The sequence below is a fragment of the Haliotis rubra genome, unplaced genomic scaffold, assembly GCF_003918875.1.
Source record: "Haliotis rubra isolate DU_JTF1 unplaced genomic scaffold, ASM391887v1 Scf242, whole genome shotgun sequence".
NCBI classification, from domain to species: Eukaryota; Metazoa; Mollusca; class Gastropoda; order Lepetellida; family Haliotidae; genus Haliotis; species Haliotis rubra.
The window spans coordinates 505,542-523,569 of record NW_025766470.1 but is presented as its reverse complement, the minus strand read 5'-3'; the positions used below and the strand labels follow the sequence as shown (position 1 = coordinate 523,569).

General features: G+C 40.9%; 1 protein-coding gene across 2 annotated transcripts in view; it reads left to right on the top strand.

Annotated features, from left to right (window-relative positions):
- LOC124278830 (suppressor APC domain-containing protein 2-like) overlaps positions 1-10,595 on the top strand; it is a 38,376-nt gene extending 27,781 nt beyond the window's left edge. For both annotated transcript variants that reach the window (XM_046714605.1, XM_046714604.1), the window contains 5 exons: positions 771-943; positions 3,019-3,162; positions 8,828-8,929; positions 9,267-9,371; positions 10,307-10,595. In XM_046714605.1, coding sequence (XP_046570561.1) covers positions 771-943; positions 3,019-3,162; positions 8,828-8,929; positions 9,267-9,371; positions 10,307-10,429 — 647 coding nt within the window. In that variant the 3' untranslated portion in view covers positions 10,430-10,595. The remainder of the gene's footprint in view (positions 1-770; positions 944-3,018; positions 3,163-8,827; positions 8,930-9,266; positions 9,372-10,306) is intronic.
- The last annotated feature ends 7,433 nt before the right edge of the window (positions 10,596-18,028 follow it).

Below are 18,028 nucleotides of genomic sequence, written 5' to 3'. Positions count from 1 at the left end.
TTCAATTCAATTAAATTTCGTTTATTTTTCTTTTGGTTACCCTTCATCAAATACATAAAGAGACAAAATGTTGCTGAAGGATGTTGTCCTTTGTCTTCCATTTATTTTATGTTTCTTTTAGCAATATTTCAGCAATGTCACTGTGGGAGACAGCAGAAATGGACTTTGACATTTTAGACCTAGACTAACGCTTAGTCTCGGAATGTATGATTTTGATTGTAACAAATAAAACCATTTAAATTGAAAAGGAGCCCAAGGGAGACAAGAGATTCATAACCTGGAGAAATCTAGACTTGCTTCATTTAGGGATTTAGCATTGCTGGGAGGGCTAGGCTGTAGGGAAAATAATGTGGTTCAGGAAGTGTGAGACAGACTTAGTAATTGTACCCATGTGGGGTGACCCATTTTTAAGTGAGATGAGACAATTGTTACTTCCTTATTAAGATCTGCTTGAAGAGATTATTCTGCGTCTGAATATCATGTACCGGGAATGAAAATAGTGTTATTCTGTGCTGCATATGATATTGAAAGATGGAAACCAAATAACCCTTTCATATGATGTCATGTTGAAACAATAAAAGGTTATAACATGATTCATTCAACAAAAAGCATTTGGAATGGTGTATGAATACAATGCCTGAGTAAACAGACCCATTTTGATATAGTGTCAAAGCATATCAGCCATGTTTGTTAACAGAAGCACTTCTACATCCTTTCAGCAACTGTCTCTGTGTAAGTGTGTAGTTCACTGTTGTCCTTTTCTCTTTCAGCCAACATTGAACAGTTTCAACGAAAAAATGCTGAAGAGACCAGCAAATCATCCGTCCACCCCTCTGTCCAGTCAAGCTCCGCCCTTCAGTCAGCCGATCCACCACAGAAACCGGTGCGCAGGCAGAACTCGGCTCGAAGACATACGCTCTCCAGTGGCCTCGACTATAATGCTGTAAGTTGTTATTGTGCAGATTATTTTATTGCGTAAAATAATCATTGGGGTGTTGCTGGAGGAATGGATCCTACATAATCATGGGTGACTGAGCATGGATATGTTGTTGGAGTGAGTGAGTGAGTGAGATTAGTTTTACACCGCTTTTAGCAATATTCCAGCAATATCACGACGGGGGATACCAGAAATGGGCTTCACACATTGTACTCATGTGAGGAATCGAACCTGGGCCTTAGGCGTGACGAGCGAGCGTTTTAACCACCAGGCTACCCAACCATATCTCTAGAAGAAGAAGAGCCTAAATGTTGTTGGAAAAGGTCACCTGGATGATTGTGTGTCAGTGTGCCGTGACAGTGTTGCTGAATGCTCATACCATCAACCACTTGGTGTAAAACGACATGCACTCACTGATACTGTCAACCACTGGTCTGCCTTATACTAAGATTGGACCTGGTGTAAAACAACATGCACTCACTGATACTGTCAACCACTGGTCTGCCTTATACTAAGATTGGACCTGGTGTAAAACAACATGCACTCACTGATACTGTCAACCACTGGTCTGCCTTATACTAAGATTGGACCTGGTGTAAAACAACATGCACTCACTGATACTGTCAACCACTGGTCTGCCTTATACTAAGATTGGACCTGGTGTAAAACAACATGCACTCACTGATACTGTCAACCACTGGTCTGCCTTATACTAAGATTGGACCTGGTGTAAAACAACATGCACTCACTGATACTGTCATCCACTGGTCTGCCTTATAACAAGATTTCGACCTGGTGTAAAACAACATGCACTCACTGATACTGTCATCCACTGGTCTGCCTTATACTAAGATTGGACCTGGTGTAAAACAACATGCACTCACTGATACTGTCAACCACTGGTCTGCCTTATACTAAGATTGGACCTGGTGTAAAACAACATGCACTCACTGATACTGTCATCCACTGATCTGCCTTTATACTAAGATTGGACCTGGTGTAAAACAACATGCACTCACTGATACTGTCAACCACTGGTCTGCCTTATACTAAGATTGGACCTGGTGTAAAACAACATGCACTCACTGATACTGTCATCCACTGGTCTGCCTTATACTAAGATTGGACCTGGTGTAAAACAACATGCACTCACTCGATAGTGTCATCCACTGGTCTGCCTTATACTAAGATTGGACCTGGTGTAAAACAACATGCACTCACTGATACTGTCAACCACTGGTCTGCCTTATACTAAGATTGGACCTGGTGTAAAACAACATGCACTCACTGATACTGTCAACCACTGGTCTGCCTTAGACTAAGATTGGACCTGGTGTAAAACAACATGCACTCACTGATACTGTCATCCACTGGTCTGCCTTATACTAAGATTGGACCTGGTGTAAAACAACATGCACTCACTGATACTGTCAACCACTGGTCTGCCTTTATACTAAGATTGGACCTGGTGTAAAACAACATGCACTCACTGATACTGTCAACCACTGGTCTGCCTTATACTAAGATTGGACCTGGTGTAAAACAACATGCACTCACTGATACTGTCAACCACTGGTCTGCCTTATACTAAGATTGGACCTGGTGTAAAACAACATGCACTCACTGATACTGTCAACCACTGGTCTGCCTTATACTAAGATTGGACCTGGTGTAAAACAACATGCACTCACTGATACTGTCAACCACTGGTCTGCCTTATACTAAGATTGGACCTGGTGTAAAACAACATGCACTCACTGATACTGTCATCCACTGGTCTGCCTTATACTAAGATTGGACCCGGTGTAAAACAACATGCACTCACTGATACTGTCAACCACTGGTCTGCCTTATACTAAGATTGGACCTGGTGTAAAACAACATGCACTCACTGATACTGTCAACCACTGGTCTGCCTTATACTAAGATTGGACCTGGTGTAAAACAACATGCACTCACTGATACTGTCAACCACTGGTCTGCCTTATACTAAGATTGGACCTGGTGTAAAACAACATGCACTCATGGTAGCCAATAGCATGTTGACCATTGGTTTTGTATGAGTATTTGTGTTGGTCCAGATCAAGAGGATGAAGCAGTTTGAGGAGGAGCGAGACATGCTGCTACAGGGGCTGGAGGCAGTGGACACAGCCCGAGAGTGGTACCGCAAACAGATCTCTGCCATACAGGAGAAGCAGAAATACCTCGGCAAGGCCACGCTTAATGTGAGTGGCATGGAGTAGACTGGGAGGCCAAACTTGCTGATCATTCTAATTTAGAATAATTACACTTAAACCGGAGGTGGACCAAGTATGCTTTATTGAGTTGTTATCCCACCGGCATGTAATGCGGTGGGATATAGTCGTCGCCTCGTCCGTCTGTCCGTCCGTTCGTCCGTCCGTCCGTCCGTCCATCCGTCCGTCCGTCCGTCCGTCCGTAATCATTTTGTTTCCGGAGCATAACTCAAAGACCGTTCGATATTTTTTAACCAAAATTGGTAGATATGTCAAACATAACCTAAGGTGGTGCCTTTTGCTATTTACAGATTATTGTCATTTTTATTTTTCTCGGTTTCCATGGAAACGTTTTGGACTTAGTCTTAAAGAAGGGTGGGCTTCGTTTCCGGAGCATAACTCAAGAACCGTTCAGTATTTCTCAACAAAACTTGGTAGATATATCAAACAGATCCTAAAGTGGTGCCTTTTGCTATTTACAGATTTTTGGCATTTTTATTTTTCCCGGTTTCCATGGAAACGATTCAGACTTAGTCCCAAAAGTGAGGGGTGGGCTTCGTTTCCGGAGCATAACTCAAGAACCGTTCAATATTGTTCAACAAAACTTGGTAGATATATGAAACAGAACCTTGAGGGGTGCCTTTGCTATTTGCAGATTTTGGCATTTTATTTTTCCCGGTTTCCATGGAAACATTTTGGACTTAGTCTCCAAAAGTAAGGATTGCTTTTCGCTTCCGAGCATAACTCAAGAACCGTTCAGTATTTCTCAACAAAACTTGGTAGATATATCAAACAGATCCTAAAGTGGTGCCTTTTGCTATTTGCAGATTTTTGGCATTTTTATTTTTCCCGGTTTCCATGGAAACGATTCAGACTTAGTCTCAAAAGTGAGGGGTGGGCTTCGTTTCCGGAGCATAACTCAAAAACCGCTCAATATTTTTCAACAAAACTTGGTAGATATGTGAGGCAGATCCCAAAGTGGTGCCTTTTGCTATTTACAGATTTTTGGCATTTTTATTTTTCCCGGTTTCCATGGAAACGATTCGGACTTAGTCCCAAAAGTGAGGGGTGGGCTTCGTTTCCGGAGCATAACTCAAGAACTGTTCAATATTGTTCAACAAAACTTGGTAGATATGAAACAGAACCTTGAGTGGTGCCTTTGGTATTTGCAGATTTTTTCATTTTAATTTTTCCTTGGTTTCCATGGAAACATTTTGGACTTAGTCTCAAAAGTAAGGATTGCTTTCATTTCTGGAGCATAACTCAAGAACCGTTCAATATTTTTCAACAAAACATGGTAGATATATCAAACAGATCCTAAAGTTGTGCCTTTTGCTATTTGCAGATTTTGGCATTTTTATTTTTCCGGTTTCCATGGAAACGATTCAGACTTAGTCCCTAAAGTGAGGGGTGGGCTTCGCTTCCGAGCACAACTCGAAAACTTCTTAATATCTTTCAGCAAAACTTAGCAGATATGTGAGGCAGATGCTATTTGCAGATATTTGTGATTTATTATTTTCTCAGTTTCCATGGAAACAATTTGGACTTAGTCTAAAATCAAGCTGGACTTTAAGTAACTGTCAGATGATTTGTTCTTTCAAAGATGTGGGGGTCGGGGATATGTCATCTTCTGATGACTCTTGTTTGTGTTATCCTGGTACAGTCCGTTTGAGTCAGAACGCGATTCAATGAATTGCAAATTTGATCATTGTACAAAATTGCCACTTTAATATAAATAGTACACATGTTTATCATTTACTAATATCCAACAGCTTTCTTATATTTGAAAATTTTCCGGATTCCACCAACAAAGTTGTTTAAGAAAACGCAAAAAGTTGTTATCTGTCGCAGCGGGGTGAAACAGCAGAAACAAAACATGCCAGTCATGGCGGGGGGACATCTCAAAATCTATTCCGGGAGACCTGTCGGTTGCTCGTCCGTGTTAGTGTCATAGTCACGACTTAAAGGGATGACAAGTGGTGCCACAGTTGCCTGTTGTAAGCCATCCCGAGACCAGTAACCTTGTTCAATGACGTTAGCTACCTTGTTGACACAGTTTTGCCAAGTTTCAGTCGTGATTTTGTTAAGGGATTCCTTAACCAAAACCTCTACGTCACGTAATCTAAAAGTTGTGTTTGATCTGGCAACATCTCCTTTGACAATACCCCATATCATTTCAATGGGGTTAAGGTCACAGTGATAGGGTGGAAGTCGCAGAATATCGTGACCCTTACTTTTTATGTAACTGTCAACTTTGTAGAAAGCTTCACCTTTGTGGGTTTTTATGATCTCATATAGCTGAGGCTCCGTTGCCTTTGAAGGCCATGCGATCTGAAATTTGTCGAGGCATGATATCATATCACCTTTTTGACTGTTCGATGTCGGGGCTTTACTGTCGGGGGTCCTGCGCTGTGGTATGGGGCATATCCATTACGATAAAAGACTTCTCTGGTAGAGCTGGTACCAACTTGTTTTTAACTTAATCGAGGAAAACCGCGACCATTCATCTCGGAATGGTAGTCTCTGTTATCTGGATGGACTTTGCCCTGAATACCAAATTCAGCAGCCTGGGAGAAAGCCTTCGCTGGAGCAACAAGCATGGAGTCTCTCTCCTTTCCCTAGAGGCAGCTTTCTACGTGACCCCTTTATCACCCCCATCGGGTACCCACTGACTGCTGGCAGTGTGCGAGACATTGACCCAGGTCTCGTCCAGTACACTGGCTCGAACCCTTCCTCGCTTCTTCTTTATAACCCTGAGAAAATTATTTCTCGCCGAAGGATATCAGGGCGTTCACAGAGTACTGACCTATTCTCCTCGAATTTTTCTTATAACGATACCTGAAAGAGTGTAAGAGTCGCCAGAGTGTGTACTTTGATAATTCTGAGGTTGTGTTCTTGCTTTAAATTTTTATCCCACCGCATATAATGCGGTGGGATATAGTCGTCGCCTAAATCCGTCTGTCCGTCCGTCCGTCCGTCCGTCCGTAATCATTTTGTTTCGGAGCATAACTCAAAGACCGTTCGATATTTTTAACCAAAATTGGTAGATATGTCAAACATAACCTAAGGTGGTGCCTTTTGCTATTTACAGATTATTGTCATTTTTATTTTTCTCGGTTTCCATGGAAACGTTTTGGACTTAGTCTTAAAGAAGGGTGGGCTTCGTTTCCGGAGCATAACTCAAGAACCATTCAGTATTTTTCAACAAAACTTGGTAGATATATCAAACAGATCCTAAAGTGGTGCCTTTTGCTATTTACAGATTTTTGGCATTTTATTTTCCCGGTTTCCATGGAAACAATTCAGACTTAGTCCCAAAAGTGAGGGTGGGCTTCGTTTCCGAGCATAACTCAAGAACCGTTCAATATTTTTCAACAAAAGTTGGTAGATATATCAAACAGAACCATGAGGGGTGCCTTTTGCTATTTACAGATTTTGTCATTTTTATTTTTCCGGTTTCCATGGAAACATTTTGGACTTAGTCCCCAAAAGTAAGGATTGCTTTCGTTTCCGGAGCATAACTCAAGAACCATTCAATATTTTTCAACAAAACTTGGTAGATATATCAAACAGATCCTAAAGTTGTGCCTTTTGCTATTTGCAGATTTTTGGTATTTTTATTTTTCCCGGTTTCCATGGAAACGATTAGGACTTAATCCCAAAAGTGAGGGGTGGGCTTCGTTTCGGAGCATAACTCAAGAACCGTTCAATATTTTTCAACAAAACTTGGTAGATGTATGAAACAGAACCTTAAGTGGTGCCTTTTGCTATTTGCAGATTTTTGGCATTTTTATTTTTCTTGGTTTCCATGGAAACATTTTGGACTTAGTCTCAAAAAGCAAGGATTGCTTTCGTTTCCGGAGCACAACTCAAAAACCGTATAATATTTTTCAACAAAACTTGGTAGATATATCATACAGATCCTAAAGTTGTGCCTTTTGCTATTTGCAGATTTTTGGCATTTTTATTTTTCCCGGTTTCCATGGAAACGATTCGGACTTAATCCCAAAAGTGAGGGGTGGGCTTCGTTTCCGGAGCATAACTCAAGAACCGTTCAATATTTTTCAACAAGACTTGGTAGATATATCAAACAGAACCTAAAGTGGTGCCTTTTGCTATTTGCAGATTTTTGGTATTTTTATTTTCCCGGTTTCCATGGAAACGATTCGGACTTAATCCCAAAAGTGAGGGGTGGAAGCCGTTTCCGAGCATAACTCAAGAACCGTTCAATATTTTTCAACAAAACTTGGTAGATGTATGAAACAGAACCTTAAGTGGTGCCTTTTGCTATTTGCAGATTTTTGGCATTTTATTTTTCTTGGTTTCCATGGAAACATTTTGGACTTAGTCTCAAAAGTAAGGATTGCTTTTCGTTTTCCGGAGCACAACTCAAAACCGTGATAATATTTTTCAACAAAACTTGGTAGATATATCAAACAGATCCTAAAGTTGTGCCTTTTGCTATTTGCAGATTTTTGGCATTTTTTTATTTTCCCGGTTTCCATGGAAACAATTCAGACTTAATCCCAGAAGTGAGGGGTGGGCTTCGTTTCGGGCACAACTCAAAAACCTCTCTATATCTTTCAGCAAAACTTAGCTGAGGCAGATCCCAAAGTGGTGCCTTTTGCTATTTGCAGATATTTGTGATTTATTATTTTCTCGGTTTCCATGGAAATGATTAGGACTTAGTCTCAAAAGGAAGGGATGGGTTTTTTCGAACACAACTGGAAAACTTCTTAATATCTTTCAAAACTTGGCAGATATGTGAGGCAGATGCCAAAGTGGTGCCTTTGCTATTTGCAGATATTTGTGATTTATTATTTTCTCAGTTTCCATGAAAACAATTTGGACTTAGTCTCAAAAGGGAGGGTAGGTTTTGTTTCGCGAAAACTTCTTAATATCTTTCAGCAAAACTTGGCAGATATGTGAGGCAGATCCCAAAGTGGTGCCTTTTGCTATTTGCAGATTTTTGTCATTTATTTTTTCATGATTTCCATGGAAGCGATTTGCACTTAGTCTAAAATCAAGCTGGACTTTAAGTAACTGTCAGATGATTTGTTCTTTCAAAGATATCGGGGGATATGTCATCTTCTGATGACTCTTGTTTAATTTTCATTAAAACTTAACATCAGTTAAGTTTGAAAATTCAAATTCACCTGAGCATTTTTGTGTCATGATGATATTGCTAGTTGTTTATCTGTATGACTGTTTGAAAGGGGAAGTTTGACGTTTGACCTTTTCATGCCCAGTGGGCATTAAGACGGGATAAACCCTGATGATCTTCTTCACAATTTGTTGTAGTGTATACATCAACTGATCAAAACATATGCCAGTAGGCCACCATGATTAATTTTCAGTACTTGATAATGTGTGCAGTAATTTACTAAAACAGTAAAATGATGAGTTGGGAATGAAAACTGTAACTAACAAAATTAGGCCAGACAACATGGTCTGGCCGAATTTTATTTAGTTTCAGTTTTCTGTGGTTTGGATTAGTGTACTAGCTCAGTACCTTTCATTCACAGCAATGCCGAGAATACCATGTCATGTTTCATATTTTATTAACCTCTCCATGCCCAACTTGTTCAACATTGAACTGACTTGTCAGTTGATGAAACGCACTCACTCACTCACTATCTGATGATGACATGTACAGGAACACTCGCTGGAGGCCCACCAGGAGCGGATGAACTTCCAGAAGGCCAGGATTGTGGAGGTGAACCAGCAGCTGCGGACCCTCACAGACAGCTCAGAGAAGGTAATATTTAACTCTCTGAACTTGACAACAACACTGGTTCATTGGCTTCTGTCTTGTAAATATTCTAAAGGTCACATGTTTGACACCAACGTTGGTCCATTGCAACACATGTGTTCATTGGATTGCACTTTCTGAGAATGTAATGTATTCAGTCCCATCCAGGATTAGAACCCACACTCTCAGACTTTGGCACCTAATCACCGCTCTCAAAGTCCACTGGCCTCTGTCTTGTCCATTTTCTGAGAACCAGTGAAATGAATCAATGGTTGTATGGTGTCAAGTGGTATATTGAGGGTACTGGTGGGTATTTTTATGATGTGTGGCATCCGTGTTCCAGGGCTTTCCACTTCACATGAACCTGGCCATGGGTCCGTCGCCCAACCTGCACATGAACAACAACTCTCTCAAGATGCTCAAAGACCAGAACCGACAGCTCACCAAGGTGACAATTAACTGTGTGCTTGTTTATCCCCATGTTCTTCAGGTATCCACAGGATTCCCTACAGTTAATGATGTTGGCTGATTTATGTTTCTCATTTTCATTTTATCTATTTTTACTCTGTCTTGATGTATAGGTCTTCAATATCCAGGGCCTTTGGTACTTCCTTAGCATGTGGTCCTGTGCACAGCGTGAACAATATACGTTAAGGATGTTTGGTGTGAAGCGTAGATGGATGGTTAGACTAACTGAGAGTTCTGACCCACAGCATGTGAAGCGTGTGTGGTGTTACCTTAGACAGGTGACAAATGCTTCGCGTGTTCATCCAGCACTGAAAGGGTACCCGGTAGGATAGGTAATGTGACTGTCAACCTTACATCACTTCACAGGCAGTTTGGGTTGTATATTCCCCAGGAAGATGATTGATTGGTTACAGAATATCAATTCTAACATCGGGTCCCAGGGAGCTGAGAATACAAATCGATTGAGTAATAATAATGTAGGGACATGAGTTTTCACACAGTGAGTGACACATACATTGACCTCTATGTCACAGACTCTGATGTTATTGACCAATGAAGATCCGAGCTAGAAATGTCTTCAGCAACCCATGCTTGTCGTAAGAGGCGATTATCGGGATCGGGTGGTCAGGCTTGCAGTCTTGGTTGACACATGTCATCGTATCCCAGTTGTGTAGATCGATGCTCATACCGTTGATCACAATATTGTCTGGTCCAGACTAGATTATTTACAGACCGCCGCCATGTAGCTGTAATGTTGCTGAGTGCGGCGTAAAACTAAACTCTCTCACTCACTCACAGATTCGACTATTTACAGAGCGCTACCACATAGCTGGAATATTGCTAATGGCTGCATTAAACAGCAAGAAAACAAACAAACTGATTTCACTGACTCTCTCCTCCCATCTCTCATTCCAGGAGGTGAGTCAGAAGAGTGACAAGATAACTCAGCTGGAGCAGGAGAAGTCCACCCTCATCAGGGAGCTGTTCGAGTCCCGCTCCAAACACAAGACTAACTACGATGACACAACGTTCATGTAGACAACACAGAACAAGTCAGCATCCATCAACCGCTGACATTCAAGGAACTGTTAGGACTCATTTGTAATCATTTCTTCAAGGGTTGTGATCATGCATATTATTTGCAGGATATAAAACATGCATCTCAAGTACTAAACCTACTGATCCTATTTAATAGGTGAGACAATCTATGTGTTGTTTTAGTTTGTTTGATTAGGATTAACAACATTGCTAAATGCACCATACGAGGTGTGCATACACCGAAGGCTTATCAGCGAATACTAACACAAAACTGTTCATGGATATATTTAACAACTAATTTTAGACCATGAGACTTACAGCAGTTATGGTTACATAAGAACCAGGATGAGGTGCCAACCCTGTTTTGGTATGTCTGATGTCTGATGCCCTTTTTAGTGGTATTCCAGATACACTAGATTCTGTGAAGCGTTTACCTGGTACATGGATGCCAGACTTTCAGTGAGGAAGTTGCTTCTGATTTTATGTCCTGTGTAGGACTTCAAAGGATTTAAATGACTGCCAAGCAGTTTAGTTTTGTATCGGGACAGAGCAATATAACATGGCAATGTAGGTTGTGAAATTATCACTGGTTGACCATGATGTCGCCATCCCACAGCTGTGAAGCTGTCACTGTCACCATGGTTGCCCATGATGTCACCATCACACAGCTGTGAAGCTGTCACTGTCACCATGGTTGTCCACGATGTTGCCATCACACAGCTGTGAAGGTGTCACTGTCACCATGGTTGTCCACAATGTCGCCATCTCACAGCTGTGAAACTGTCATTGTCACCATGGTTGTCCATGATGTCGCCATCACACAGCTGTGAAGCTGTCACTGTCACCATGGTTGTCCACGATGTTGCCATCACACAGCTGTGAAACTGTCATTGTCACCATGGTTGTCCATGATGTCGCCATCACACAGCTGTGAAGCTGTCACTGTCACCATGGTTGTTCACGATGTTGCCATCACAAAGCTGTCACTGTCACCATGGTTGTCCATGATGTTGCCATCACACAGCTGTGAAGCTGTCACTGTCACCATGGTTGTCCATGATGTTGCCATCACACATTTTTGAAGCTGTCACTGTCACCATGGTTGTCCATGATGTCGCCATCACACAGCTGTAAAGCTGTCACTGTCGCCATGGTTGTCCATGATGTTGCCATCACACAGCTGTGAAGTTGTCACTGTCACCATGGTTGTCCACAATGTTTGCCATCACACAGCTGTGAAGCTGTCACTGTCACCATGGTTGTCCATGATGTTGCCATCACACATTTTTGAAGCTGTCACTGTCACCATGGTTGTCCATGATGTCGCCATCACACAGCTGTGAAGCTGTCACTGTCACCATGGTTGTCCATGATGTTGCCATCACACATTTTTGAAGCTGTCACTGTCGCCATGGTTGTCCATGATGTTGCCATCACACAGCTGTGAAGCTGTCACTGTCACCATGGTTGTCCATGATGTTGCCATCACACATTTTTGAAGCTGTCACTGTCACCATGGTTGCCCATGATGTCATCATCACACAGCTGTGAAGCTGTCACTGTCACCATGGTTGTCCATGATGTTGCCATCACACAGCTGTGAAGCTGTCACTGTCACCATGGTTGTCCACGATGTTGCCATCACACATTTTTGAAGCTGTCACTGTCACCATGGTTGTCCATGATGTCATCATCACACAGCTGTGAAACTGTCACTGTCACCATGGTTGTCCATGATGTCGCCATCACACAGCTGTGAAGCTGTCACTGTCACCATGGTTGTTCCACGATGTTGCCATCACACAGCTGTGAAGCTGTCACTGTCACCATGGTTGTCCATGATGTTGCCATCACACAGCTGTGAAGCTGTCACTGTCACCATGGTTGTCCATGTCACCATCACAAAGCTGTGAAGCTGTCACTGTCACCATGGTTGTCCATGATGTCGCCATCACACAGCTGTGAAGCTATCACTGTCACCATGGTTGTCCATGTCACCATCACAAAGCTGTGAAGCTGTCACTGTCACCATGGTTGTCCATCACACAGCTATCACTATGATCTACCCTGTTGTTAAATCCTACAATCACAAATAGTAGGGCTCAGGTAGTCAACTAGTCCCTACAGGGTTATGTCCCTTGCCTGCCAGAGCCATCATGTTTGGTTCAGATCACCCAGAATCTCATGGTTTAACCATGTAGTAAGACAAACGTCTGGTCTTACCCTCTGTCAGTAACAGACAGGACTGAATTATTGTCAACAGAGTTCTTCAATCCCATCTCACTTGCATTCGCGGCGTGCATAATAAGAAATAGTCACTTTAGGGTCTGTCGTCCGGTTAACGAAGTCAGATGATAAGTTGTATTCCGCTGGTGTACAGTGATACCCTGTCTAGAACAGACCCTGTCAGTAGAGACCTTGTCAGTTAAGACCTCATCAGTAAAGTAAGTCTAGTCCTTGTTAATTAAGTAAACCTGTAAGTGAAGACCCTGTTATCCAAGACCTGGGGTGGTGGGGTAGCCTAGTGGTTGAAGTGTTCGCTCATCACACATGGGTACAATGTTTTCAGCCCATTTCTGGTGTCCCCTGCTGTGATATTGCATCAAACCTGACTCACTCACTACCTCAGTATCCAAAACCCTTTATATGTTGATGGATGACAGTTTGTCCCAAAACCATTTCTTCCTGATTGTCAATTATGTAGAATGAAAACAAATGTTGAGCTTCAAGAAAGTCTTTTCACAATCAAGCCGTTCTCGAATGAGATTCAAACTTACTCAGAGACATTGTTGTGTTTGATTATTTTATACTTAAATACATAGGAACACTTAATTGGACTTTCGCAGCCATTTTCCATTATATCACAACAAAACTGAACTGCTCTCCATCAATTAGTTGATCTCGCGCGGGGCACCAGAAATGGGCTTCACACATTGTAACCTTGTGGGGAATTGAACCCGTGAAGAGCGAACACATTAACCACTAGCCTACCCCGCCACCCAGCACAATGTTTAATCACAGAGTTTCACTGTTTCCCATATGCCTCCGTACATTTATACATATGAAGTCATATCTAATCTTCCAATGTTGACAGTGATCTCATGCTGGCTGAAGAAACCCGACAGTGGTTACTCATTCTTTAGTTCGTTGTCCACCAGTAATTTCAAACCAGTTTTTCTAAAGAACAAGTTTTTGATGATTGTTGAAGTCATCCCCAGATTTTCATCATGGTGCTTGGACCAATATTGCATTTTGTACAATACCCTTACTTTGACATTATGTGAAAGTTGTAGCCTAGCTGGCATTTCATTGTATCCATTGTATCCATTGTTGTATCCGTTGTCTCATTTGTGTGTATGTTTACCCCGGCTAAAGCCACACACATGTGATACATGTGGTCTCACCTTAGGCAAGTGAGTTTGTTCAAAATTGTCTCTGTTCACCCAGCAGAAAATGGGTACCCAGTGGGATAAGTCATGTGACTATAACCTTCTAGTGCCTCACAGGTAGCTTGGGTTATCCGGGGTAATAATGAACGGTGACTTGTATGCTTAGAGCATGTCCCTCAGTGATGTGGATGAGGCGCTATAAAAGTTCTCTTATTATTATTATTATATATTCAAACCATTATTGGGAAGGTGGGATCGGGGTGGGGGCGGTACATGTGTAAACTTGTCAATGCTTTTGTTCAGTGTTAATTGGGAAATAAATATAATGAAGACGTGCATGACCTGTGTATCGGAGAGCTGAATGCACATCGTTGAAAGGGCGGTGGGGTGGCCTAGTGGTTAAAGCATCCACTTGTCATGGGTGATAGAGTACATGTATCTGAATTACATTTTAGCTCATGTACATTAGCATCATTGTCAATCAGTAGGGGAGCACTTCTCACTTCAGTTCCACAGATCAGCATCAATTGGAGCCCTGGACTCCAGTCCACAAAAGCTCGGACAATGAAAAGCACCCCTCTTTGGGCACTCTAAAGGTTGTGGAATGGGATCCTGGTCTGGCACTGATTTGACCTTATGGAGTAGCATTGAGAGTGCTCTCAGCCTTATGGAGTGGCGCTGAGAGCGCTCTCGGCCTTATGGAGAGGCAGAGCCATGGAGGGGCATTGAGAACACTCTCGGCCTTATGGAGCTCTGGGCATGGAGAGGGCTGAGACTCTGGGCTTATGGAGTGGCATTGAGAGTGCTCTCGGCTGTATGGAGCGGCACTGAGTGCGCTCTCGGCCTTATGGAGGGGCATTGAGAACACTCTCGGCCTTATGGAGTGGCACTGAGAGTGCTCTCAGTCTTATAGAGCGGCATTGAGAGCTCTCTCAGCCTTATGGAGCAGCATTGTCTAGTCATGTTTGAAAACAAGAGTCTGATTTCGAGGTGTTCATGTTAATAAGTCTGAAGTTATGACAAGCATATACAAGTCTATATTCTATAAAAATATCTATACTGTGTTACAATTTGTTGAATTATATATATATATTGTAAGATGTATGTATATATATATATATACAAAAGATATTTTGTGTTAATGATATTTTAGTAAAAGTGTAGCAATTTTAGATACATAACTCTTCCCTAATGGCAATAATTCAGTACCTTGTATTGTGTGTATGCTTGAATCATGTAAATCCATAATGTAATCAATGCTTTAACTCTGATAGTCAGTGGCTGTCCAGTATTGATGTTGTTTTAGAGGAAGTACATAATACTGATGTGTATTAGATTCTCATAATATCTCACTTCTTCCACAGAGAAGTCAAGAAACTGAATGTCCCAGTCTCACTAGTAAAACATGTTCAACACTTGTGGCAAAGCAACCGTGAAGATCCGAGTTAAAATTGGTCTTCAGTAACCCATGCTTGTCGTAAGAGGCGACTAACGGGATCTGGTGGTCAGGCTCGCTGACTTGGTTGACACGTCATTGTATCCCAACTACGCAGATCGATGCTCATGCTGTTGATCACTGTATTGTCTGGTCCAGACTCGATTATTTACAGACCGCTGTCATATAGCTGGAGTATTGCCGAGTGCAACGTCAGACTAAACTCACTCACTCACTTGTGGCCATGCATGTTGGTGTAGGGTGTACTTTAGGTTTTAGATTTTTATGTCAAAAAATACATTCCCAACTGCTCACACCTGTGACCAGAGGTTGTCCTTATAGGTATAATGGAGCTGAACTGAAGTTGACCATATGGAACAAGACCGTTTTCAGTCTGGATATAAAGATTTTACAAATACACTGGCCCACTAGACTGGGGCCTGTAATCATTGTTTAGGACCGGTGACTTACAGAACCTCTTTAGTGAAGACCCTTTTATTCCTTAAAATTTCCCATTCCGGGCAAATACATAATAAATGCTCACCCATTATTTAATTGTTGAGATATTTCTTAATCCAGGTAAATCCATTATGACTGAGTGAGTTTAGTTTTACGCCGCTTTAACAAAATTCCAGCAATATCAGGGCGGGGAACTAAATCCATTAAGACCTATTCAGTGTATTCAGTGTAGGTTTCATGGTAGAAAATACAGAGATAAACATATTGTAAAATGTATTGTTCGAAAATTATTTTGTGTTCTGCAAGTTAGACTAGGTACTTTAAATGTTACCAAACAGATTACAATAACAAAAAAAAAAAATATATTGGAAAGAAACATAACTTGTCTCATCAGACCATTTTCATATGTTTGATAACAATAGACTCTATTTGATTTTTTGTGTGATTTTAGGCCACAATAAACTGACAAAAGGTTTCTAAGATGTGAACCTCAGTGCACTTACATTTTGTTATTCCGTTCACAATAAAATAGCTTCTGTGTATGATAATTGTGGACAGATGTTACTTGTATTAAGCATGAACATTGGGTTGAAATAATATATTCCAGCAGGGAAGAATTATAAACCTATTTGAAGTAATATTGTCACTGTGACATGTCCTGAAACGTCTTTCTCTAATTTTGGATGCAGGCAGGAATTTAACCTTCATAAAATAATATTCACTCTGAACATGGCAAGCAGATAGAAGGTAAAAAAGTCTTAGACTCACGTTCTTGTACATCCCACCTTTTAAAACTGTCCCATCCCAAACTTCTCCAACTATCAAACCTGTCCTGTTCATGTTTAAACAAAGGTAGATAACTCTGTATTACTCTTGCTGCAGTCAAGATCATTCAACATTTGGCCAACACTTCAATTATTTACGCCAAAGACAACTACTAAAATCTAATAGGTATATATTATGGCCTCATAAGAATCACATATTCATGATAATGCATGATAATTATATATTTGTTCAGTAATGATATTTTCTTACTAACCTGAAATAAGTGTACAATATTTATGATAAGTTGCATGAGAACAACAAAGAGATGGTTGGACTTCCTCTTGCTCAATATATAGACTTGCATTTACTCATTGAAAGGGTAGAAGTAACATGATAGATCTCACATAGATCACTGGAAGTGACAGATGTAGTAAGCTCAGAAACTTCGACTTGGCGAGGTTTTATTGTGTTTGATTCGAGGCGGGAGAATTGGCGTTTAGATGAACAACAATGGCATTTGAAACGTCATCTATGTTTGTGTCCAGGTTTAGCAACAGCATACCTTTCATTGTTTATGTGTGGTACTCTTCATGTAGAGCTTCTTTACATGTCTATTAATCTTGCTGTGATTTTCTAGTATTTGTTACGGTGTCTACATTTGAATGAAGTATTCCGATTCAATGGTTTATGGTGATTTTTAGACATGATTTTTCTATTATTTGCTTGTTACATTTTTTTCTGAGTTTATTTGAGATAATATGGTTTTGTGATTTTGTGATATTGTTTTCAGCTTAGTGTAGTAAACATAGATGTCATATTTTTTTGTTTTAAGTCTTGGAAAGGCCAGGAGACAAAGTGGAAATTGTACAGAGAATGCCTCTATATTTATGATGGGGGCTAGTATTTTTTTTATGGATCACAGGAAAATTATTTTGAAAAAAAAATATATATCCAAAAATGATTAATGATTACTCAGCATTTCAATAGTATCTACAATAAAAATACATGCATGAGGACTAACCACTTCATCAATCCCTGTTTCTTAAATATTTTAACAGATCTGAAAGTCTGGCCTTTATACTATAAAGAAATCTATTCTACTTGACCTCCAGTCCACTTACTGTTAAAGGACTCAAAGGCAGGCTGGTGTAAGGCCACCTGGATCTTTGGAGATATGCATTCTGTGATCATAAAACATAAAGTAATAATGGTCTTGTTTTAATCTGTGTGTGTTAATTGAGCTTTTGTACCTGGACCTGTGACAGGATCGAATAAAGACGCTTTACCCAAGTTGCTGATACATACAGTTCAAAGCGTAAATAAATGAATTGATTCATGATTCATGGCTATGACTTTGTTGTTTTTGGTTTAACTTTGACCACCACTGCAGCAGAATCACTGCATGTTGGTGATATATAATCAATGCCAATCTAATAGACATTTACCAGATTGTGAAACACAAGAATTGTTATGAATACACAATGCCAGTTAGAAAGTGGTCAAATGTAACATATGTTATGTTTGGGATTACACTTTTGAACTCACACCCTC